Below are 26,271 nucleotides of genomic sequence, written 5' to 3' on the forward strand. Positions count from 1 at the left end.
ACACATGATTTCCCCATTATTTTCTATGTGAATACAACCATATCCGTTGAAATAAATTTTTTTTTACAGTACAAACGAATGTGTCAAGTGCCACAAAAACGAGGTGTGAAACAGGTGTCAGACCCAGCGTCTGTGCGGTTCCCCCATACATACTTTCCTTTAGATGTGGCATCTATGTGTCGCATGTACGCGGCCCTTCTTCAGTCGTGTCACCTAATGTCAAGTGGTCGTATGGACACGCACAAAATGCTATGGCCCTAAAAGTCAGACCCTATATACAAAGCATGGTGATCTAATATTGTAGTAATTATACCAGCGCTCAGCACATATCCGTCTACGTTACCAGGATCAGTGTGACGTATAAGACGTAGGTGAGGTTTATTCTTCTCCCGCCCGTCAGTCACATACCTGCAGCAGGAGATTCAGCCAAGACTCTCAGCACCTCCTTCTCCATTACTGGATTATTGCACAGAGACTCGAAGCTTCCCTGCACTCCTTTCTTCTCTGATAGCTTTATTAGCTCCTTTTGGTTTGGCACCACAAAGCCAATCACATATGACTGATCGCTGGAACAGAAATCAAGAAATGTTAAGAAACTGGTAGAATAGGACCGCCATGCTTAAAGGGGTTTTCGCACAAACAAAAGTTCATTTTAATCAATAGATCTTGGAATAATAATTTTCACATTTGAATGTATTTAACTAAAATGTTCCGGTGCTGAGATAATCCCATAAATGTGCCCCCGCTGTGTACTGTATAATGGCTGTGTCTGATCGTGTAGGAACATGGTCTGATCATACCACAGCTCCTGGGCAGGGGGGGGAAGCAAAAGAGTATACAGACAGGACAGCACAGGATCACAGCTGATTCTTTCTTCGAAGTAAAACATTTTCCTGCCTGATTTTAAACAATGTTTTACTTCAAAGAAAGAATCAGCTGTGATCCTGTGCTGTCCTGTCTGTATACTCTTTTGCTTCCCCCCCTGCCCAGGAGATGTGGTATGATCAGACCATGTTCCTGCACGGTCAGACACAGCCATTACACAGTACACAGCAGGGGCGCATTTATAGGATTATCTCAGCACAGGAACATTTTACTTAAAACACATCCAATTGTGGAAATTATTATTATTCCAAGATCTATTGATTAAAATTAACTTTTGTTCGTGAGAAAACCCCTTTAGTTTCTCTCAATTAGCAAAACTTCATTGTGATGGGTAAACCATAAATGTTGCACGTGGTGATCACTCCATAAAGTTTCATATATATACAAAGCCAGAAACAAGACAATTTTTGTGTATGGTCATTTTCCATGCTGCACACATCAGAAGATATAAGTCAGCCAAATCATCAGTCAGGGCCCGCTAACCCTCTGATGTGGATGGGTACCTCCCGACTTTCTCCTGTCAGGGGCAGGTTAAATGTAAAATCCCGATCCTTCTGTCCACAAGGGAGACAAGTCACTGGCTAAGGTGTCTGGCATCAGCTTTCTTCCAAATGAAATCACATGGATGCTGAGCATTCCTGTCTGGGGGCCAGGAATGATCGCTGTTGGCCCTATGAGCACTATTGCATGTTAGAGTATATGGCTCAGTATTTGTAGGCTCTACATGTACAAGACATCACTGGTTCTGCAGCACAGTAAGGGTGGCAGCCGGCAGACGAAAGTTTATTTAGCTGACCATTCTCTCTCCTGACTCCATCATACACGAGCGCCATGCGTTTTCAATGGACAGACGGGAACCCCCAAAAAAAGGGCGATATAATTCCAATGTGCCGATCATCTCCCCTGACATTATAAGTTGGGGGAGAGTCAGGAGGCCCCAAACACATCAAGTGGTCATGAAGTTTGGGCTTCTTTCATCTGAGGTGTATTGTGGCCCTTAAGCCAACGAATGATCTTTTATGAGGAACGATCCCCACTGTCACAGAGAAGTTTTGAGGATCAGTGTCCCTTTAGGACAGGGGTGGGGAACTTCAGGTCCTCGATGACCTTTTATCTGGCCCACGGGTAGATTTCCGGGGATCACAGTGCTTGAGCCGGCAGCTGTATTTTGACGGCCACCAGCTCATTAATTCCTTCTTGCTCTGTGAGCACACATAGCATTCACTACTGAATGCTGAGGCGCATGCAATGAAAGATTACGTTCTGACACCAGTGCCAGCGTCAGGACATACTTTTTGGGTGGAGAGAACGTGCAATTTGTACGGCCCCCGAAGGATGGTATAAATATCCAAATGGCTCTTGGCAGAAAAAAAATATTCCCAACCACTAAACATACAAAAAAATATATATTATAAGAAGTTTGTCTGAACCCACGGATTTCAGGTTGACCATCTACTGTGTATAGGGGCCTCCCCAACTCTCCCCCACTGATGACGCTGGGGGACATGAGGATCGGGCAGCTGGAATTTCAAGGACTGTACAGAAGATGCTGCAGTCTAACAAAGAAAGAGGCACCTACATTTCTTGATTTCTTAATTTTAGCATTCATTTTTAAGCTTAGTTTTTCTCTAAGGAGATGTTGATTAGAGAAGTAATATGCTTTACATACTAACACTCCTGCTCTAATCAGGTGATCATACCTACAGAGATATAGGATGAAGGACCAAAAACCTATTCATTAGCAAACATGGCCAGCTGAGAAGAATGCATTATATCGTCATTCCTCACATGATGCCCTTTACCAGCATACAGCATAGATTTCTGCAGACGTAAATCCCATGGAAGATGTCTATTCTATTGGAAGGAAATTACTCATCTGTATGCAGGAGAAGAAAAGCATGACGCGATACCAGGAGAACATTCACAGCACCATCCTAGATCATTACCACTTGGAAACATTTCAGACGACATTATTAAATCAATGGAAAAGATGACTCTTCCACCAGGATGGGAGGCGAGGAGGAGAAATCAGACCATGAGCCGAGGAACTATGCCGCGTGAGACCTACAGTTCTATAGGGTAAATCCATGTACTTTGGACATGTACGGTTCTGTCCTCAAATGAAATCTCTATCCACAGTACAGTACGGCACTGCGCTTTTCTATAGAAGCAATAAATACATCTAGGACACAAAACGTCAGAAATATGGCTCACTATTTTTTTTTTTCTGAAGGATTCATACAGAAAATCCTCCATGTGCCTCTATAATACTGAAGATACCCAGCCGTACAATAGGGGCCTATAACACAACATGAGGAGCACTGTAGAGACCCACGGATCTATTACATAGCTGAGCACAATGAATGCACCTATATCCTATTCTCATCCCTGGGATGAGCTTGATGGACATACTATAACTATGAGACCTTGCACTTCTCCAGCATTTTATTTTCAATCTCTTCTATGAATTTTTGCCATTCATAAAAATTGAAACAAGTGATTTAAGAAAAGGAAAAAAAAAAAGGATGGCTGTAATATGCTGCCAGAAACCGCGGAGTTCTTCTAGAGTGAACATAGCATCCTATGACCCTCACAGTCTTGGTGAGTATACCTGTGGGGGGCACCTCGTCTTGTGGTCTTACTATGAATGATAAAGTGAGGACATATGACAGCGGTTATCCTGGCAGTTGTCTGTAGATGTCACGCCACCAGGTTCTTGCTCCACTCAACGCCGAACTGAGTGGCGCCAGAATAACCCTTTAAGAGCCACAAGTCCGTCAACTTGAAAAAATTCACATATTTTGTCCTTTCAGAAATCTTTTTGGGATTAGAAGCAGAGCCAACAAAGTACATAGTCTCATAAAGCCATTATGCCCATTCTGGTGTAAAAGTCACAAAAAAAAGTCAAGGTTGTGCAAAAATACTGCAACTTTTGGCATTTTCACGGTAGTTTCATTCAGCTCTGCCAAAATGGGTGGATCTGGGGCAGGATAGGGGTGGAACAGAGCATGATGGTGCAGCTTGTCTGATTCATGACACTACGCCACAAATATTACTGCAGTCCCTGACTGGAGTAAGATTTGTGGTGAGGCGTAGAGGCATACACCACTTTTCAGGCTCGCCGGATTCATTAAGAGTTGTGCGCCTGTTAATGATTCAGGCGCCTCACACTACAATATGTCTCCTCATCATTGATGAATTGGGGCCATGGCATTTACTCCCCATTATGAGAATATACTGTTCTCTATCGACTTCTACAGAACAGTTAGCAATCAACACCTAACACAAGGTAGGAGGAGTAGTTTCCTACTATAATTCCTGTGTCTCTACCTCGCGAGTAGTCCCAGAAATCTGACCAGTCGTTTCAGTCAAAACCATGAGTCATTTTTAATAGAGAGATGCCCTCACCTGTTTGCATATGCACAAATGTTGTCCACGATGGGGAGATTCTTCAAAGCCGCCTCCACTTTACCCAGGGAAACATATTCTCCTGCTTGAAGCTTTACCAGATCTTTTTTCCTGTCTGGAGAACATATTTGACAACATTAGACCTTCATCTACAAGCCTTGCTCAAGAAGGCATCATATTGAAGCTCTGTTCACACTTGCGTCATGGCTCCACAACTTATTATCTCACTCGTCATCGGATGGACACCACTGACTCTCAAGCAAGCTGCAGACGGCCATGTTTCACAGTTCGTATACCGACCGCAATGCCCGGGACTGACCACGTGTCTACTGACCAGAACTTGCAGCCTCATAGCTATACAAGAGGTCATAGGTTCAGGTCCAGGAGGCCTCCACATGCAGACAAGGCAAATATACCCGTATACAGACATTGAAATACGGCCGTCTTGACACCATCTCAGACTTCGCCAAGGTGTCCATATTTTTGTAGTGTAAAAAAGAAGCATGTGAGGTGCTAAGTTCTCCATGCAAATATGATCAAATCTGTGAAAAAGTCACCAAACGTTGCTTCCAATGCAGATGTGAACAGAGCCCAAGTAATGATAACCATAGGACAAGTTATGAGCGCCTGAAACACAGACACCCCAGCATTCTCTCTAAAGTTACAAAGCAAAAGAAAATTTAGTACAAAAATTGGAATAAAATAAATAATCTCAGCGCTTTATCAAGAAGCAGAGTCTCTGGGAAATCACTGGCTCCTATAGAGAGGACCATAGCCTTTGTGCACTATGCAGGTCACTACACTGTGTAAGGGCACAGCACCATCGCCAACCGGAGAGGATGCCCACGTGTTCACCAGCGGGTCAGTGTGTTAAATGGACCATTCTGTTAGTAGCATCCGGTCTAATTAGTGATTACAGAGCAGCTACAAGTAATTAAGTGCTAATAGGAGATTACAGGAGCTCTAGAATTGGCTTCTTTAGTACACGGACTACTGGAAAACTTACATGAGGAGTTAAAAAGAGTATTGGATAGAAACTGTGGAAACTGGTACCTTAATAGTTTCTCCGTATATTCAGATATATTTATGTGGGTTTAACATCACATGCTAAAAACAAGAGAGAATCACCTCATTGAGAAAAAGGGCGTCATAAAGTAGGAGATTGCACATAATTGGCAATTCTTTACTATTTAGAGGGGTTTTCAATGGAAAATAGAGAGAAGCGGATTAGAATCTCGTCTTCACTCGTGTGAAAATACAAAGGAATCGTGACAGTTGGCACATTGCACACCGTCACCACGCCGATAGACTGACTGCAGGATTTTGTCTGGAGCTCGGAAAACCCCTTAATATCTATTTCCACAAGCCTGTTATATTCTTAAAAGACTATAAAAGGGCTCGTCAAATCCTCGTGTCTTTTTTGAAATTAAGTTGGGGAGGTTCTCAAATTATCTCATGGCGTCTGGCCGAGGAATCTCGCTGATCAGCTGTAATAGCCTGAGGAAGATCCAGCTGGTCAGACATTTCCCTAAGTAGCCATCTTTGCAAGTCCACCAAGCTAATTCTAAGAGGAGAACTCCCTTCAATGATGTACAAATTATATGGATATATGCCAATTAATTTAAATAACTAGTAATAGGAACATACATAAACTGCACAATCGCACTGTCTGCATCTATCATATCTCAAGTAGTAAAAATATTAAAAGGAATCTGTCACCCGGTTTTTGCTATGTAATCTGACAGCAGCATGATGTAGGGACAGAGACCCCAATTCCAGCGATGTATCACTTAGTTTACTGGGTGCAGCAGTTGTGATAGAATCTGTTCTCTGCTGCAGATCTAGCAGTGCTCAGAATGCTGACTGCACAAGTATGGATCAGACTCACCCATTACTATGACCAGCATAGGCAATCGGAAAAGATGTGCTAGCAGCAAAGTGCGGGGATAATATTGGGCAATTGTGGGAAATCATTCAGTATATGCCTATTTACCTACGGATATTGTATTGTTAGTAAAGATAAGCGGCAAACTACCCATCCTTGCTTTGCACCTATATGAAAGCTGCCCAATGTTATCAGATGAAAAATGCTGACCAATGTTAGAAATAAATATATATATTTGTGCTTCCAAAATTGACAATTTGGAGTTTTTAACGGGTGAAATACCCACACCCCATCCATAGGGAATCTAAGAACTGACTGAAGATACTAAGAGTGATGAAACAAATCTCACAGCTACACTAGTAAGTTACACTTTCCTGGTTCCAGGGCTGCAGATACTGGGGGTTCCCTCTTCCATCTCCCCCTTTTATATGCCTACCCAGAAGCCCATGAGTTGCCTCGACACCTGCGGGGAGAAAGTTCCAGAGGCAACAAGTAGGGAGACGCCGAATATCTCTGCAGCACAGGATCCCAGGTAAGATAAAGAATGCAACTAGACAATTTTCGTAAAAAATTAAAAAATGGAATGTAGAAGAATGTTTTACTCACTGGTTAACACTTACCAATTATTTTTAGGCAGCCGTCAGAGTGGAATTCTCCAATATCCCCAGTACAGAACCAGCGCTGGCCGTTTTTATCCACTAGAAAGTCTTCCTTGGTCTTCTGCTGGTTTTTGTAGTATCCCATGGTCACATTGGGGCCACCGATCAGGATCTCTCCTCTGGGACAAGGTTGGTCAGTGTTGAAGTAGCCGCCTAATTGATTAAATGAGTTGTACATTAGGATGGTAAAAAGGAGAAACTAATTACCAGCATAATCCTCAATACAGAGTAAGAAATTAGGAAACATGCCAGAAATGGGAATATGCATTTAATGGCTCCCACTGAGATGAATCACTTCAAGCTTACACTTAACACATTCTATTAGGGGAAAAGGTCTATCATAGGGACATTAATAATAGCAGAAAGTCTCATGGAAAGAAAAAATATATACAGGGTGGTCCAAAAGTAGGTGGCCAGAAAATAATATTTATTTTGATTTATATATAAAAGTATATTTACTAACACAAGCATAACATTGACAATTAAATTTTATTCTGAACAATAAAACAAAAGCCCTTAAATTTTATCAACGCAGGGGCTCAAACTGTTTTCCATTACAATTTGCACAGCTTTGAAGTCGCCTCTTACGCTTCAGCAAACTTTTTTGCACAAGTCTCTTTGGGTATTAATTTCTTGAAATGCATCTCTTATGTAATTTTTCAAATCGCTGACACTTTTTGGTTTTCGACTATAAATTTTGTCCTTGAGTACTCCCCAAAAGAAAAAATCCATTGGGGTCAAGTCTGGTGAACGTGCCGGCCAATCAAGTGGGCCTCTTCGGCCAATCCATTTATTAGGAAATGTTTCATCAAGATACTCGCAGACTACTCTTGAATAATGTGGAGGAGCCCCATCTTGTTGGAAATAAAGGTCATTTGAATTAGGCTGTTGCTGTAACTGGGAACAACTTGATCCATTAGAATTTCGAGATACTTATCTCCTGTGACTGTTCCATCAAAAAATATTGGTCCTAAAACACCAAAACTTGAAATACCACCCCAAACATTGACACCAGGCTCATTTAGTTGTTGCTCTAATGTTAAATGCATGTTCTCATTATACCAGTAAATACAATTATGTCTGTTAATATGGCCGGATAATTTGAAAGAAGCTTCATCACTCCACATAATGTTATCTAAAATTACTGGATTTTGTTTGATAAATCTCCCCCTTCATAACCTTATTACACTTTCTGTCCACCTACTTTTGGACCACCCTGTATATATATATATACTGACGTTTGAGAGTATGGATGAGATTTGGTTACAAAGCCATACTGAAGCGAACACCTACAGCATTTCTTTAAGTACTAAAGATACTAATCTGTCAAAATGGTTTCTCAACCGCAATTCAGAATGACCTCCTGGCAGGTCACGTCTAAAAGGTCCATTCTCTCAGGGAAGATAGGCAGTACATTTTCTATTGCAATTTTGCATGCAAAAAATCTGTAGCATATTACTGCAGGAGTGTTCACGCTGAAAATTAGCCGGCATATCAATTATACTGCAGATATCACAGATTTCATATTTTGTAATGCCAATTAGGACAAGAAAAGACAACAATTATCACATTTATTTAATATTTTTTGTAGATTGTTTTTAAAGCAGAATCATCATCTGATTTCACAATACAAACTGAATGTATTATTAAATAGATCTAAAAAAAATAAATAAACAACAAAATGAGCATATACCCTACAGCAAGTAAATAAGCAAATAGTAATAGTACATAGGGAGCCATCCCACCACGACAAGGTGTACCCAATCAGAACAGTCCTATCCTGTCTCTAGTATGACAACCTTACCCTGTATTAATATGTATCAAAGTCCATGTGAATAAGGGGCAAAGCAGGACAGGGCCCCAACCAAGACACCCATCCATGGCAAGCTATACTGATGACATACTTAGCTCAGAAAGTAGAGCCATGCCCCTTCTTTGTACAAAGTACAAGAAGAGATTACAGCAAAGCAAAAGAACTGGGCCAGACTAAAAGGCCGGGGTCACACTACCGTATAACATGGCCGAGTGATATGCAATAAAACATCACATAGCACTCTGCCCAATGTTATTCTATGGGGTAGCTCAGATCAGCGATTATTTTCTTGTGCTGATTCGGCATGAGAGAACAATCGCAGCATGCGATGATTGGCAGCGAGACTCATTTCACTCGCACCCATACAAGTCTATGGGTGTATGTGAAACATCGGACTGCACTCGGATGTCATCCCAGTGCAGTCCGATATATGTCGAGTCAGGCAATGGAGAAGATGGTGAAATTACTTTCTCAGTCTCCTCCGCAGCTGTGCTGTGATTTTCTCATGCGAGAGGATCGGAGCACAGAGCACTGACACTCGGCTCACACTCACAGCAGAGCAGGAGCCGAGTGTCATTAGTATTTCACATCCAATGCCATACGCTGGTGTGACTGCGGCCTAAGATATAAACTGGCCATTTCATAGACAAAACTCAAGAAAAAACAAAACAAAATGAGCATATACCCTACAGCAAGTAAATAGTAATAGTACATGTAAATAACATAGGGAGCTTAGTTAACGCTATTTTGATTTTAAAAAAAAAAAAAAGGATAAAAGTCATCCCACCACGACAAGGTGTACCCATTGGGATGGTGCTAACCTGTCTCTTGTATTAAAACCTGTGTCAAAAGACGTCAATGTAAATAAGGGCCGAGCAGGACAGGGCCTCTACTGAGACACCTATCCATGGGAAGCTAAACAGATGAAATACTTAGCTCAGAAAGTGGAGCTATGCCCCCTGTTTGTACAAAGTACAAGAAGAGATTACAGCAAAACCAAATAAATGAACCAGACTATAAAATTGTAGATTAAATAGATCTCTTAGACCCGATGAGACTGATGGATTTATTTTGAAAATCCTTGTCAGAGTGCCTTTGGAAACCTAATATTAAGATGAGCTGGACTCCAAATCCATATTTTAATAACAGACGGGAAAACTTTCAAGAAGGATTATTCAGCCATTCTGACATTAATTTTCAAAGTAAGCACACCAGCTTCATCAAAGATGTATATTGAGAAACCCGGTGATAGATCCTCTTTAAAGTAACTTCACACAATGAGAACCATTTGTTGTCTTATTACTGGAGATCATTAAGCTTGAAAAAAAACATTTCAGTTATTCAGCAAGAGAAGATGGAAATCTGTGAGGGTTTTTTTGCCATTTATACTTTTCTATAAAATATAAATTCTATGTGGCTTAAATTACCTTCTTCCCAGTTCTTAAGTTTTATTTCACAGCAAACTAAAGGCGCTCCCACTCTGCCTGTACTGTAGTCGCACACTGAAAAACAAGCAATAACGAAAATTAATGCTCTTATACCATTTGCACCCACACGTTAGAACTTCATTAAACCGTAATGAAAACGCTTTAAAATCTTTAAAGGAAAATGTGATGAGCACATTCCCCTAGTGATCAACCGATGACCGGGTGATATACTAATGACCGCTGCTGGGACTATAAAGCCAAATGATGCAGAGCAGCACTCACGTAGCTTAAAAGAGGGCTTGCCTAGCCAGAATGACACATCTGGGTTAAAGGGATTGTCCAGGCTTGGAATAAAATTCTGCTGTCACTGTACATGATTGCAGAATCATGTGGTGCACACGCTGTCACCGATCCCGGATGCGAGCGGCTGGTCACAGGACGGCACGTATGTGTTTTGCACTTTTTGCAATTACGTGCCGCACTTCTATTGAGAGAAGCCAGACGGATCTGGTCAATATGTGACCATAAGTATGAAAATCATATACATGCAGCCAAGTGACAACTAGCTCACACCAAGATATCGTTACAGAGTTCGAACAGCAAGCTGTCACGACGGCAATCTGCAGTCACAGAGAGACCTTTGTCCCAAACCTGGACAACCTGTTCAATTTTTTTTTTTCACTTAACAAGCGAGTGCTGCTTTCCATAATTTCCCTTTATACCGTATAATCATGTGGGCGATACGGACCAAACCCACAAAGAGGAGGGCGCTATATCTATCTGCTTATACTTCAGAATGCTTTTACTACTGACTTTTTTTAAAACAAAAATTTTTAAGCTGCTGGGGCTGAAAAGCAGACATTTACTTGTCTGCAGCGCCACCACTGGAGAAATGCAGTAGTACACAGTTCCCAATAAAATGAATGGACTGTGTGTAATGCAAGGATGTACAGTATACCCCAAAGTGAGAGAAACCCCTCTATTAAAGAGGTTGGCCACTACTTTTACATTGATGGCCTATCCTTAGGACACCAACACCTAGCACCTCTGTCGATCAACTGTTATTGGTGGCGGAGGCCGTCGGCTGGAAGTACTTACTTGCGGAGCTGCTCCATCGTCTGATAGTGGCTGGAGCTTGGTACTGCACATGCACCTCCTATTCAAATCAATAGGGGGCGGATGTGCAGTAACAAACTCCGGCCACTATCAGTAGACTGAGCAGCTCCGCAAGTGAGTACTTCCGGCCGGCGGCCCCCACCACCAATAACAGTTGAGGGTGCCGGCTGTCTGACCCCGGCCGATCTGACATTGATGAAATATCCTAAGGATAGACCATCAATGTAAAAGTAGTGGACAACTTCTTCAAATGTTCTTTATGACTGAAGTCCAAACTCACTTTCTGTGATTGTGCCAGCACCGCATGTCTCAGTAAGGCCATACCCTTGACCAACTGGGCAGCAGAAGCAGATGTTCATGAAGCGTTGGGTGGCAGCTGAAAGAGGTGCCCCACCAGAAAGCAGGACCCTCATCTTTCCGCCTAGTAACTTCCTCACTTTCCGAAACACAATCCTGTAGAGACAAGAGAGATTGCAAAATGTTATTAGTAGAGGATCATCAAAGGATCCTTCATTTCAGGTGGAAACCCTTTGTAATCGCACAAACCATACCGTACTAGTACTGTAAGTAAAAGAGGTCTTTTATGCACAAGTAAATGCACTATACAGCTCAGGAAATAACTAATATGATTGCACTTCTGTAGACAGATAACATAGGATTTAGCCGACCCTACTCTGGAGAAGGGTCATTTACCCAGCGGGGTCACTCTTCGCCTGAACAACTGAATTCTGCCAGACGACAGCTGGGAAAGGCCATTAACATAGGAGATTCTTAGAAGAAAGAGGAAAACACTCACGGAAGTGCTGAGGACTACACACGCTCCATCTTGTCATCTCTAGACTTAACACTAATCCATTAAAAGATCCAGGCCGAGACGCTGCTCTTCCCTAAATGATGACTTCTTGGAGCTCTGCTTACAATGTAAGTCACGCCATACTGTACCTCTCGGTGGCCTCATTTTTCCCGGCTTAGCTAGACTGACCTTACTAACCCAGGATCATTTAGATCTTGCTGGTCATACAGATCCCTTGTCAGCATAACTTCACCATCCGTAGAGAAAATGTAACCTACTGATTTTGTCAAACTCACATGGGCCAGTAGACTAGAATCCAGATAGACTATGAAGCCACTAACAAGGGGTGAAATGTCCTGAGATTGTGCCAAATTGGATGCCAAAAAAAATTGTGAGCTATCAATGCACCAAGTAACTTTTTATGCAAAAACACAATATTTTACCAAGAAAGACTAGAGCCAGAGCCAGACATGTCAGCAGGAGAGGAGGTTTCCTCATGCACAATCCAGATACCCAACACGTAGCGAGCGGCTCAAGTGTGACTTGGATTACCGGCTTTTAAATTGGAAGTGCACGTTCAGAAAGTTTATGACATGTCATAGAGACGAGAGCAGTTTATACACTGTGTCTGGGCCAATCTTCACGCTCGGATGAAACATAGCTCCATGATGTGTCAGAGGTTTGTTTAAAGGGAACCTGTCAGCAGGCTTTAGTACCCAAAATGATCTAATCTCTGCTAGGTCACTGTAATGCAGATTAACTGTTTTTTCAATCCTCTGTTCCATTCCCAAGTAATCACTTTTCCAATTTTTATGCACATGAACCACAAGTACAGGGGGCTTGGCCCTGCACTTACAGCTCTCCACCCTTTCTTCCCGCCAAACGTTGTCCACCGGTCACCGAATGACAGGTCACTTAAGTCTGAGAGACCTGCCTCCCCCCATCGGAGATCTCGAGGAAGCGTCATCATTCCCTGTCGCAGCACATGTGGAGATCCATAGTCTGGCTCTCAAAACGCCATCAGTCTTGACTGTGCAAGTGCCACCCTAGGAATGACGATACCAGCGCAAGATCTCCAGCGGGGAAAGCAGGTCACTGCTAAAAGAGTGTCCTGTCATTCAGTGACCAGAGAGGCCGGACAGCAGTAAGTGCAGGGCCAAGCCTGCTGCATTTGTGGCTCATTTACATAAAAATTAGAAAAGTGATTACTCCGAAATGGAATAAAGGTTTGAAAAAACCAAGGTACGGATTAATCTGCATTACAGCGAGCTAACACAGATTAGATCAGCTGGGGTACTAAACCTTGCTGACAGGTTCCTTTTAACTTGCAGTTACACTTTAACCAAGTTTGATCCTCCCCTTTGCAATTTCCATATGGATTCTATAGCAAAGAGGATGAGGAAAGGGGTGAAACAACAGAATAAGAAGGAATATGGAGGAGGAAGGCTTACCTGTCACACAGCGGAGTGCTGTAACCTCTCATGATCTGCTTCATTTTATAGTTGTATGCAAGGGAGAAGAGACCTTTCTGAACAGGACTCATGGTGGCCACTTTACTCATGACGTTCTTATAGATGCGGTCCATGATTTCCTAAAAAAACATAGCAAGGTACTCGCTACAACAAAAACCACAAAAAACATTCTACTTCTTTAACTAGTTAAAGCAAAGATGTGAACAATAGAAAGTATGACGAATGGAGATCTAATAACTGTGATACTTGCTATCATTATCATATCTTTATTGTTTTGGGGGGTTTTTTCGTACAAAATATAGTAACTTAGGACAAAAGAATGACTATATATCACATGATCCCTTACGGACACTTTTTATGCCACATTTGGCTGTGGATTTTGCAGCATATTTATCGCTCATACAAAATGTGAGTTTTTGGACAAAATTCTGAAATGACTCCGCATGATAAAGATAATACTACACATAGAAAATCCTCAGCATTCCCCACAGTCTGCACAAATGTCTCCTGACACCCAGAAAAGGGGTTTCCTAATACCCGGGTTATCAGCCTTGTAATGTGAATTTTCACCAATGAAAGAGCAGAACAATCTGAATATAGCGTGCAACAATATTTCCCCTATTCCTTCTATCCTAAAACTGATAAGATTCACACTGTTGTTCCCATTTAGCAGCTACTTTTATCCTCTCTATATCTTTTACATTTTCTTTGGAGGGGGGTGTAGGATAAAAAAGGAAATAAAACAGAAGAGATTTTTAAAGGTGCCATAAAAAGCAGAAATAGCTCAGAAATGAAGCAGAAGTCATTATACATGAAGGAGGGGTTGCATGCCGATGTGTCTCCTAACCGGCAGGATTACGGTTGGGAGATTTTAGGCTGGAATGTGTGTATTGTGGTAACAGAGAACATAGCATTTAGTTCTCGCTGCCAGGTGATGAGACATCCTCCATGTCCCAACGTGTGACGTCGGAAGGGTCAGAAGACATCTGATGCGCTCGCTCCTGCTCAATCACTCATCTACGTCGCTTGCAGGAATTCAGAGTAAATATTTGTACCTGGACGTCTTCACACAATGTCCTAATGACAGGACGGTTTACTTACAGGAATGAGTACAACAGGGGGCACAGCACTAAAGTCACTTACAGGGACAGCGGCCATCAGCGTTGGCTGCAGTTCGGAGGCATCGCCCTTGCTTCCTTTCTTGATTTTGGTGGACTGTAAGATGTAAAAAGATATTTTTATTTATTTTTAGCGATACAAATTCAGTTGTGTACATCAGACTGATAGGTTTTCTTTGTCCTCGTCACCTACACAGAGAACAGTACATGGCTTGCGTCACTCCGACGTTTTCATCATCAACATCTGTTCTACATTAGCAGTTAATATACACAATCCTATATCATGAGCATCGGCAGATCCCTGGATTACTGCACCGTGTGACACAGTTAAGTACAATGTACACTGCAAATGAATTAATGCACACATCATTACAGAGGAACGCCTCGTTATGCAGAGCTCCAGCAGAGGAACGCCTAGTTATGCAGCTACAGCAGAGGAACGTCTAGTTATGCAGAGCTCCGGCAGAGGAACGCCTAGTTATGCAGAGCTCCGGCAGAGGAACGCCTAGTTATGCAGAGATCCGGCAGAGGAACGCCTAGTTATGCAGAGCTCCGGCAGAGGAACGCCTAGTTATGCAGAGATCCGGCAGAGGAACGCCTAGTTATGCAGAGATCCGGCAGAGGAACGCCTAGTTTTGCAGAGCTCGGCAGAGGAACGCCTAGTTATGCAGAGCTCCGGCAGAGGAACGCCTAGTTATGCAGAGCTCCGGCAGAGGAACGCCTAGTTATGCAGAGCTCCGGCAGAGGAACGCCTAGTTATGCAGAGCTCCAGCAGAGGAACGCCTAGTTATGCAGAGCTCCAGCAGAGGAACGCCTAGTTATGCAGAGCTCCAGCAGAGGAACGCCTAGTTATGCAGAGCTCGGCAGAGGAACGCCTAGTTATGCAGAGCTCCAGCAGAGGAACGCCTAGTTATGCAGAGCTCCGGCAGAGGAACGCCTAGTTATGCAGAGCTCCGGCAGAGGAACGCCTAGTTATGCAGAGCTCCAGCAGAGGAACGCCTAGTTATGCAGAGCTCCAGCAGAGGAACGCCTAGTTATGCAGAGCTCCAGCAGAGGAACGCCTAGTTATGCAGAGCTCCAGCAGAGGAACGCCTAGTTATGCAGAGCTCCAGCAGAGGAACGCCTAGTTATGCAGAGCTCCAGCAGAGGAACGCCTAGTTATGCAGAGCTCCAGCAGAGGAACGCCTAGTTATGCAGAGCTCCAGCAGAGGAACGCCTAGTTATGCAGAGCTCCAGCAGAGGAACGCCTAGTTATGCAGAGCTCCAGCAGAGGAACGCCTAGTTATGCAGAGCTCCAGCAGAGGAACGCCTAGTTATGCAGAGCTCCAGCAGAGGAACGCCTAGTTATGCAGAGCTCCAGCAGAGGAACGCCTAGTTATGCAGAGCTCCAGCAGAGGAACGCCTAGTTATGCAGAGCTCCAGCAGAGGAACGCCTAGTTATGCAGAGCTCCAGCAGAGGAACGCCTAGTTATGCAGAGCTCCAGCAGAGGAACGCCTAGTTATGCAGAGCTCCAGCAGAGGAACGCCTAGTTATGCAGAGCTCCAGCAGAGGAACGCCTAGTTATGCAGAGCTCCAGCAGAGGAACGCCTAGTTATGCAGAGCTCCAGCAGAGGAACGCCTAGTTATGCAGAGCTCCAGCAGAGGAACACCTAGTTATGCAGAGCTCCACCAGAGGAACGCCTAGTTATGCAGAGCTCCACCAGAGGAAAGCCTAGTTATGCAGAGCTCCAGCAGAGGAACGCCTAGTTATGCAGCTACAGCAGAGGAACGTCTAGTTATGCAGAGCTCCAGCAGAGGAACGCCTAGTTATGCAGAGCTCCAGCAGAGGAACGCCTAGTTATGCAGAGCTCCGGCAGAGGAACGCCTAGTTATGCAGAGCTCCAGCACAGGAACGCCTAGTTATGCAGAGCTCCAGCAGAGGAACGCCTAGTTATGCAGAGCTCCAGCAGAGGAACGCCTAGTTATGCAGAGCTCCAGCACAGGAACGCCTAGTTATGCAGAGCTCCAGCAGAGGAAAGCCTAGTTATGCAGAGCTCCAGCAGAGGAACGCCTAGTTATGCAGAGCTCCAGCAGAGGAACGCCTAGTTATGCAGAGCTCCAGCAGAGGAACGTCTAGTTATGCAGAGCTCCAGCAGAGGAACGTCTAGTTATGCAGCTCCAGCAGAGGAACGTCTAGTTATGCAGCTACAGCAGAGGAACGCCTAGTTATGCAGAGCTCCAGCAGAGGAACGCCTAGTTATGCAGCTACAGCAGAGGAACGTCTAGTTATGCAGCTACAGCAGAGGAACGTCTAGTTATGCAGCTACAGCAGAGGAACGTCTAGTTATGCAGAGCTCCAGCAGAGGAAAGCCTAGTTATGCAGCTACAGCAGAGGAACGTCTAGTTATGCAGAGCTCCAGCAGAGGAACGTCTAGTTATGCAGAGCTCCAGCAGAGGAACGTCTAGTTATGCAGCTACAGCAGAGGAACGTCTAGTTATGCAGCTACAGCAGAGGAACGTCTAGTTATGCAGAGCTCCAGCAGAGGAACGCCTAGTTATGCAGCTACAGCAGAGGAACGCCTAGTTATGCAGAGCTACAGCAGAGGAACGCCTAGTTATGCAGCTACAGCAGAGGAACGTCTAGTTATGCAGCTACAGCAGAGTACAAGGACAATATACACATTGTGAAACCAAAATACTACGACTCACACACAAAATACAGGTACATAAAACTATAGCCACATGCTCACCTTTAGACGCCATTCACAGTGTACACATAGAATTAGAGGGGTTGCACAATAGTGGACAGTGCCCTGTTAATAGATATGCAGTGGAAAACAATATAATCTTAAAGAGGTTGTTCACTACTTTAACACTGATGGCCTATCCTCGGGATGTCATGTGTGATAGGGGGGGGTGTGACCCCCCCTAAGATTAGCTGTTCCCAATGTTGGACGGAACTGACCAGTTTTGGGGCTGCACAGCACAGCTCCATCTGCTGTATAGTGGCCATGGCTGGGTACTGCACATCCACCCACTATTGATTTGTATGGAGGACAGATGTGCAGTACCCGGCCGCGGCAACTGTACAGTAGATGGAGCTGTGCTGTGCAGCTTCGTAACTGGTCAGTTCTGGCTGACACTGGGAACAGCTAATTGGCGGAGGTGCCGGGGTTCGCACCCCCACTGATCAGACATTGAGGACATCCCAAGGATAGGCCATCAAAGTTAAAGTAGTGGACAACCGCTCTAATACTTACCATTAATGCTGTTCCTCCCATGTCGGTGCTTTGTCTCCCAGTGCTCACGAGAAGCGATTTATGTCATGTGACCGCTGCAGCCAATCAGTAGCCATTGACTCACTGCTGCGGTGACGTGACATTGTTTATTACACAGCACAGACATCAGAATCCAAGAGGAAAGTAATGAGTTCATTATGTTTTGCACTGCGGATCTATTAAAGTGTTTTCCTGTAGTGGACAACCCCTTTAAACTGCATAAAAATTTATAAAAGAATACAGCAGCCTCTGTGAGCGCTAAAATGTATGCAAAGACTGAATATAAGAAATTCGGACTGCATTACTGTTATATAGAATATATACTTATAAAATGAAAGTACTTAGTGCACAAATTGCTAATTTGTGAGAGCCCACCAGCCATGACAAGGCATAGCTTTGTTTGATGAGACTCTGAAACTAATATTTATCAAACATGCTTCACACGGGCTACAAGCCTACACATTTAATGGGCAGGTAGGATCCAGCACTAATTATAAACAGGCTGAGGAGAGGAGTGCGCAGTCAGGAAAGGAGGCAGTCACCACCTCCAATAATATACTACAAAAAACTGACTAACACCTGTGAACAGAATAAAGCAAGTGTGAACAGGAACACTTTACAGGGGTGTAAAGAGACAAGCAGTGCACAATAATGCCCTACTGCCCCTTTCCATAACGCCTGGTAGGTCGTCCATTACACAGGATAGAAGGAGCCGCTCTCGCTCTTACAGAAGTGGCATCCATCACAAGATTTATATAGGCAGCATGGGACATGTCGGGCTTTCTATAGTTTTCCTAGAGAATGTCAGGGGATTACTGGGGCTGCTGGACCCTCAGAGATCGGGGGATTCCTAGATAGCTCGCTTTAGAAGTGGTTGTACAGCTTTACACTTATATAGTGATTATATAACTAAAAATGACCCTGACCCACACCGTCCCCCCATTACTCACCTGATCAGAAAGCGTCTGTGGCGAAGAATAGCCGACACGACAGCCACGGGACATACAAACCAACTCCGCGCTTAGCTCCAACACATGGGCCAGAGGTAGGTAGCCAATGTATGTGTCCGTCTCTCTGTAAGAAGAGGACACTGGATTCAATGCACAAGCACAAAGCCTTTATGGAGAACAGCGCCATGTAAAATTACCCGAGTCAGGTGCATAAAGGGTGAATACAATCCCACAACAGATCAGCAGTGGACAGTTAGATGCCACAAGGTAAAGGATATGGACGTCTCCTGACGTCTGCCATGGGGATGTATCACCACAAACTTACATTTCATTAGGAGTCACTTAGGACATTGTTTCCCCAAACTCCAGTCCTCATGGCCCCCCACACATCATGTAGAACCTGTGGTAATATCTGATGCCTGTATACTAATTCCATCATCTGTGCAATACTAAGGAAATCCTGAAAACCTGATCTGCTGGGGGCCGTGAGGACTGGAAGACACTGACTTAGATCATCAGTAGAAGAGAGAGAAGAGTTACAAACCCAAATGAGCTCACTGACAGATTTCACTGTTAACTCATTCTGAGCCAGCTATGCAAAGTGATACTTAGCCTGAAGAAGCAAAACGGTCCACATGTGTTTAAGCTAAAATAAAATCCCCCCGGTTTCTATATCTTTTTACTTTTAAGTATCTGCTACAATGCACTTAATGCCACAGATGTACAAGTGTTCCCATCATGAGAACGTACCCCAGGTTTGGTATCCTCTGTGCCATCCCAGTTATGCCAGCTATGATGTTACTGTGGGAGATCATCACTCCTTTGGGCAGCCCAGTGGACCCGCTGGTGTACATAATGACTGCGATATCGTACGGTAGTGGCGACGGCTGTTGCTTGTTTGCTGTAGAAGAAAAGATGGTGACTTATGTAACGTTTATATGCCAAAATCTATAGAAAATAACTTTAGGGTGTAGTTTGGAGCAAAGGAAAAAAATTGTCAAAGATTGCTCTGAGATTATTGCTCCTGTTCGAAGAACTTTCGTCACAATGTGACATGCTACAGAACATTTCATAATATAGCTACATATGAAGGACATCATAGCTTTCTATACCGAGTCTGGGTGAGCGTGCATGTGTATGGTAAAAGTCAGGAGAAACAGCTGTCAGCTGAGCGTGCAGGTGTATGAGGAGTCTGGGGGAACAGATATCAGCTGAGTGTGCATGTGTATGGGGAGTCTGCGGGAACAGATATCAGCTGAGCGTGCATGTGTATGAGGAGTCTGGAGGAACAGATATCAGCTGAGCGTGCATGTGTATGGGGAGTCTGCGGGAACAGATATCAGCTGAGCGTGCATGTGTATGAGGAGTCTGGGGGAACAGATATCAGCTGAGCGTGCATGTGTATGAGGAGTCTGGAGGAACAGATATCAGCTGAGCGTGCATGTGTATGAGGAGTCTGGAGGAACAGATATCAGCTGAGCAAGCATGTGTATGAGGAGTCTGGAGGAACAGATATCAGCTGAGCGTGCATGTGTATGAGGAGTCTGGGGGAACAGATATCAGCTGAGCGTGCATGTGTATGGGGAGTCTGGGGGAACAGATATCAGCTGAGCGTGCATGTGTATGGGGAGTCTGCGGGAACAGATATCAGCTGAGCGTGCATGTGTATGAGGAGTCTGGGGGAACAGATATCAGCTGAGCGTGCATGTGTATGAGGAGTCTGGAGGAACAGATATCAGCTGAGCGTGCATGTGTATGAGGAGTCTGGAGGAACAGATATCAGCTGAGCGTGCATGTGTATGAGGAGTCTGGAGGAACAGATATCAGCTGAGCGTGCATGTGTATGAGGAGTCTGGAGGAACAGATATCAGCTGAGCGTGCATGTGTATGAGGAGTCTGGAGGAACAGATATCAGCTGAGCGTGCATGTGTATGAGGAGTCTGGAGGAACAGATATCAGCTGAGCGTGCATGTGTATGAGGAGTCTGCGGGAACAGATATCAGCTGAGCGTGCATGTGTATGAGGAGTCTGGAGGAACAGATATCAGCTGAGCGTGCATGTGTATGAGGAGTCTGCGGGAACAGATATCAGCTGAGCGTGCATGTGTATGGGGAGTCTGGGGGAACAGATATCAGCTGAGTGTGCATGTGTATGAGGAGTCTGGAGGAACAGATATCAGCTGAGCGTGCATGTGTATGAGGAGTCTGGAGGAACAGATATCAGCTGAGCGTGCATGTGTATGAGGAGTCTGCGGGAACAGATATCAGCTGAGCGTGCATGTGTATGAGGAGTCTGGAGGAACAGGTATCAGCTGAGCGTGCATGTGTATGTGTATGAGGAGTCTGCGGGAACAGATATCAGCTGAGCGTGCATGTGTATGGGGAGTCTGGGGGAACAGATATCAGCTGAGTGTGCATGTGTATGAGGAGTCTGCGGGAACAGATATCAGCTGAGCGTGCATGTGTATGAGGAGTCTGGGGGAACAGATATCAGCTGAGCGTGCATGTGTATGGGGAGTCTGGAGGAACAGATATCAGCTGAGCGTGCATGTGTATGAGGAGTCTGCGGGAACAGATATCAGCTGAGCTGAGCGTGCATGTGTATGAGGAGTCTGGAAGAACAGATATCAGCTGAGTGTGCATGTGTATGAGGAGTCTGGAGGAACAGATATCAGCTGAGCGTGCATGTGTGTGAGGAGTCTGGGGGAACAGATATCAGCTGAGCGTGCAGGTGTATGAGGAGTCTGGAGGAACAGATATCAGCTGAGTGTGCATGTGTATGAGGAGTCTGGAGGAACAGATATCAGCTGAGCGTGCATGTGTATGAGGAGTCTGGAGGAACAGATATCAGCTGAGCGTGCATGTGTATGGGGAGTCTGCGGGAACAGATATCAGCTGAGCGTGCATGTGTATGAGGAGTCTGGAGGAACAGATATCAGCTGAGCGTGCATGTGTATGAGGAGTCTGGAGGAACAGATATCAGCTGAGCGTGCATGTGTATGAGGAGTCTGGAGGAACAGATATCAGCTGAGCGTGCATGTGTATGGGGAGTCTGGAGGAACAGATATCAGCTGAGCGTGCATGTGTATGAGGAGTCTGGAGGAACAGATATCAGCTGAGCGTGCATGTGTATGAGGAGTCTGCGGGAACAGACATCAGCTGAGCGTGCATGTGTATGGGGAGTCTGGGGGAACAGATATCAGCTGAGTGTGCATGTGTATGAGGAGTCTGCGGGAACAGATATCAGCTGAGCGTGCATGTGTATGAGGAGTCTGGGGGAACAGATATCAGCTGAGTGTGCATGTGTATGAGGAGTCTGCGGGAACAGATATCAGCTGAGCTGAGCGTGCATGTGTATGAGGAGTCTGGAAGAACAGATATCAGCTGAGTGTGCATGTGTATGAGGAGTCTGGAGGAACAGATATCAGCTGAGCGTGCATGTGTATGAGGAGTCTGGGGGAACAGATATCAGCTGAGCGTGCAGGTGTATGAGGAGTCTGCGGGAACAGATATCAGCTGAGCGTGCATGTGTATGGGGAGTCTGGAGGAACAGATATCAGCTGAGCTGAGCGTGCATGTGTATGAGGAGTCTGGAAGAACAGATATCAGCTGAGTGTGCATGTGTATGAGGAGTCTGGAGGAACAGATATCAGCTGAGTGTGCATGTGTATGGGGAGTCTGGAGGAACAGATATCAGCTGAGCGTGCATGTGTATGGGGAGTCTGGAGGAACAGATATCAGCTGAGCGTGCATGTGTATGAGGAGTCTGCGGGAACAGATATCAGCTGAGCTGAGCGTGCAGGTGTATGAGGAGTCTGCGGGAACAGATATCAGCTGAGCGTGCATGTGTATGGGGAGTCTGGAGGAACAGATATCAGCTGAGCATGCATGTGTATGAGGAGTCTGGAGGAAGAGATATCAGCTGAGCGTGCAGGTGTATGAGGAGTCTGCGGGAACAGATATCAGCTGAGCGTGCATGTGTATGGGGAGTCTGGAGGAACAGATATCAGCTGAGCTGAGCGTGCAGGTGTATGAGGAGTCTGGAGGAACAGATATCAGCTGAGCGTGCATGTGTATGAGGAGTCTGGGGGAACAGATATCAGCTGAGCGTGCATGTGTATGAGGAGTCTGGAGGAACAGATATCAGCTGAGCGTGCATGTGTATGAGGAGTCTGGAGGAACAGATATCAGCTGAGCGTGCATGTGTATGAGGAGTCTGGAGGAACAGATATCAGCTGAGCTGAGCGTGCATGTGTATGAGGAGTCTGGAGGAACAGATATCAGCTGAGCGTGCATATGTATGAGGAGTCTGGGGGAACAGATATCAGCTGAGCGTGCATGAGGAGTCTGGGGGAACAGATATCAGCTGAGCGTGCATGTGTATGAGGAGTCTGGGGGAACAGATATCAGCTGAGCGTGCATGTGTATGGGGAGTCTGGGGGAACAGATATCAGCTGAGCAGAGCGTGCATGTGTATGAGGAGTCTGGAAGAACAGATATCAGCTGAGCGTGCATGTGTATGAGGAGTCTGGAGGAACAGATATCAGCTGAGCTGAGCGTGCATGTGTATGAGGAGTCTGGGGGAACAGATATCAGCTGAGCTGAGCGTGCATGTGTATGAGGAGTCTGGGGGAACAGATATCAGCTGAGCGTGCATGTGTATGAGGAGTCTGGGGGAACAGATATCAGCTGAGCGTGCATGTGTATGAGGAGTCTGGAGGAACAGATATCAGCTGAGCTGAGCGTGCATGTGTATGAGGAGTCTGGAGGAACAGATATCAGCTGAGCGTGCATGTGTATGAGGAGTCTGGGGGAACAGGTATCAGCTGAGCGTGCATGTGTATGAGGAGTCTGGGGGAACAGATATCAGCTGAGCAGAGCGTGCATGTGTATGAGGAGTCTGGAAGAACAGATATCAGCTGAGCGTGCATGTGTATGAGGAGTCTGGGGGAACAGATATCAGCTGAGCTGAGCGTGCATGTGTATGAGGAGTCTGGGGGAACAGATATCAGCTGAGCGTGCATGTGTATGAGGAGTCTGGGGGAACAGATATCAGCTGAGCGTGCATGTGTATGTGTATGGGGAGTCTGGGGGAACAGATATCAGCTGAGCAGAGCGTGCATGTGTATGAGGAGTCTGGAAGAACAGATATCAGCTGAGCGTGCATGTGTATGAGGAGTCTGGAGGAACAGATATCAGCTGAGCTGAGCGTGCATGTGTATGAGGAGTCTGGGGGAACAGATATCAGCTGAGCTGAGCGTGCATGTGTATGAGGAGTCTGGGGGAACAGATATCAGCTGAGCGTGCATGTGTATGAGGAGTCTGGGGGAACAGATATCAGCTGAGCGTGCATGTGTATGAGGAGTCTGGAGGAACAGATATCAGCTGAGCTGAGCGTGCATGTGTATGAGGAGTCTGGAGGAACAGATATCAGCTGAGCGTGCATGTGTATGAGGAGTCTGGGGGAACAGATATCAGCTGAGCGTGCATGTGTATGAGGAGTCTGGGGGAACAGATATCAGCTGAGCAGAGCGTGCATGTGTATGAGGAGTCTGGAAGAACAGATATCAGCTGAGCGTGCATGTGTATGAGGAGTCTGGGGGAACAGATATCAGCTGAGCTGAGCGTGCATGTGTATGAGGAGTCTGGGGGAACAGATATCAGCTGAGCGTGCATGTGTATGAGGAGTCTGGGGGAACAGATATCAGCTGAGCGTGCATGTGTATGTGTATGGGGAGTCTGGGGGAACAGATATCAGCTGAGCGTGCATGTGTATGAGGAGTCTGGGGGAACAGATATCAGCTGAGCGTGCATGTGTATGAGGAGTCTGGGGGAAACCAGGTGGCCTACCTGGGCGTGCATGTGTATGAGGAGTCTGGGGGAACACCAGTAAGCCTACCTGAGCGTACATGTGTATGGGGAGTCCAGGGAAACACCTGTCAGCCTACCTGAGCGTGCATGTGACTGGGGAGTCCGGGAACACCGGTCAGCCTACCTGAGCATGCATGTGTATGAGGAGTCTGGGGGAACAGATATCAGCCTACCTGGGCGTGCATGTGTATGGGGAGTCTGGTGGAACACCAGTTAGCCTACCTGAGCGTACATGTGTATGGGGAGTGCAGGGGAACACCTGTCACCTACCTGAGCGTACATGTGTATGGGGAGTGCAGGGGAACATCTGTCAGCTACCTGAGCGTACATGTGTATGGGGAGTCCAGGGGAACACCTGTCAGCTACCTGGGCGTGCATGTGTATGGGGAGTCAGGTGGAACACCAGTTAGCCTACCTGAGCGTACATGTGTATGGGGAGTCTGGTGGAACACCTGTCAGCTACCTGAGAACATGTGTATGGGGAGTGCAGGGGAACACCTGTCAGCTACCTGAGCGTACATGTGTATGGGGAGTCTGGTGGAACACCTGTCAGCCTACCTGAGCGTACATGTGTATGAGGAGTCCAGGGGAACACCTGTCAGCTACCTGAGCGTGCATATGAATGGGGAGTCCGGGGGAACACATGTACGCTCACGTAGGCTGACATGTGTATGAGGAGTCCAGGGGAACACCTGTCAGCTACCTGAGCATGCATATGAATGGGGAGTCCGGGGGAACACCTGTCAGCCAGTGTGTAAATATTTGGCAAAGTCTTAAAGAACAGTTGTTAGCAGAGTTGAACGTAATTGTATATTGAAGAGATGGGAGGAAAAGCTGCTGTTCAAGCTGAGGGTACATGTGTATGGGGAACACTGGGGGCCGGCCGTCAGCCGAGCTTACTTATGTATGGGGGCATTAGTAGGCATTTGCATGCTCTATGCACAGCGAGTACACATAGGAATACAATTCATACAGACGGAAGATTTTAGATTACTTTTGTAAAACAGTGAGAAAAAAAACCCTTCTACACTTACTGAAAAGCAGAGACCTCCCGTCAGGCAACCACAGGAGCCCATGAAGGTAAGATATGGGGGGTTTGGTTTGCTCCCCACGATACAGTCATTTTGCATTATCCATTGCAGAATTATTGCAGCAATTGTCTACACTGTCTACAATTTACACACATTTTTGCTGCTGATCTAGGAACCAGCCATAAAAACACATGAAGAACTACAAAAGTACAAAAACAACAGAAAGAAATCTCATCTCAAGTATAATGAAGGATGAGAGTAACGATCACAACATCCGCGCAGCATCGGAGGAGTGAACATGTGCTGGGAGTGTGTCAGGCACCAGTTGGTGCTGGGAACGAAAGCCATAAAGGACTGGATGATGCTTGTATAATCGGTGCCAGATGTTGGGTCCTGAGACTGCAGCATCTGTTCACATGGAAAGAGAATCCTCCGTCCCCATGTATAGCGGGGGAGGGGTGGGATGTACCCAGCTAATCATACATTGGAGGATCCTCGGGTTCCCGCTGTGTGTGACGACACCGAGCACTGGGATGCCCTGGCGTTTAGAGCTGAGGAGTCACCATTAGGGACATGTACGGTAGAT

The 26,271-nt window shown here is 45.6% G+C and overlaps 1 protein-coding gene across 1 annotated transcript in view; it reads right to left on the reverse strand.

The window, feature by feature from the left end:
* ACSL3 (acyl-CoA synthetase long chain family member 3) overlaps positions 1-26,271 on the reverse strand; it is a 113,955-nt gene that overhangs the window by 5,822 nt on the left and 81,862 nt on the right. The window contains exons 6-14 of the mRNA XM_073674599.1: positions 19,535-19,685; positions 18,785-18,908; positions 14,602-14,673; positions 13,438-13,577; positions 11,474-11,646; positions 10,078-10,152; positions 6,799-6,990; positions 4,294-4,408; positions 409-566 (exon numbers count right to left, since the gene is read on the reverse strand). Of these exons, the coding sequence (XP_073530700.1) occupies positions 409-566; positions 4,294-4,408; positions 6,799-6,990; positions 10,078-10,152; positions 11,474-11,646; positions 13,438-13,577; positions 14,602-14,673; positions 18,785-18,908; positions 19,535-19,685 (1,200 nt within the window). The remainder of the gene's footprint in view (positions 1-408; positions 567-4,293; positions 4,409-6,798; positions 6,991-10,077; positions 10,153-11,473; positions 11,647-13,437; positions 13,578-14,601; positions 14,674-18,784; positions 18,909-19,534; positions 19,686-26,271) is intronic.

This window comes from Phyllobates terribilis, unplaced genomic scaffold (assembly GCF_046119375.1).
Source record: "Phyllobates terribilis strain yellow unplaced genomic scaffold, ASM4611937v1 Scaffold_3__8_contigs__length_932513732, whole genome shotgun sequence".
NCBI lineage: Eukaryota > Metazoa > Chordata > Amphibia > Anura > Dendrobatidae > Phyllobates > Phyllobates terribilis.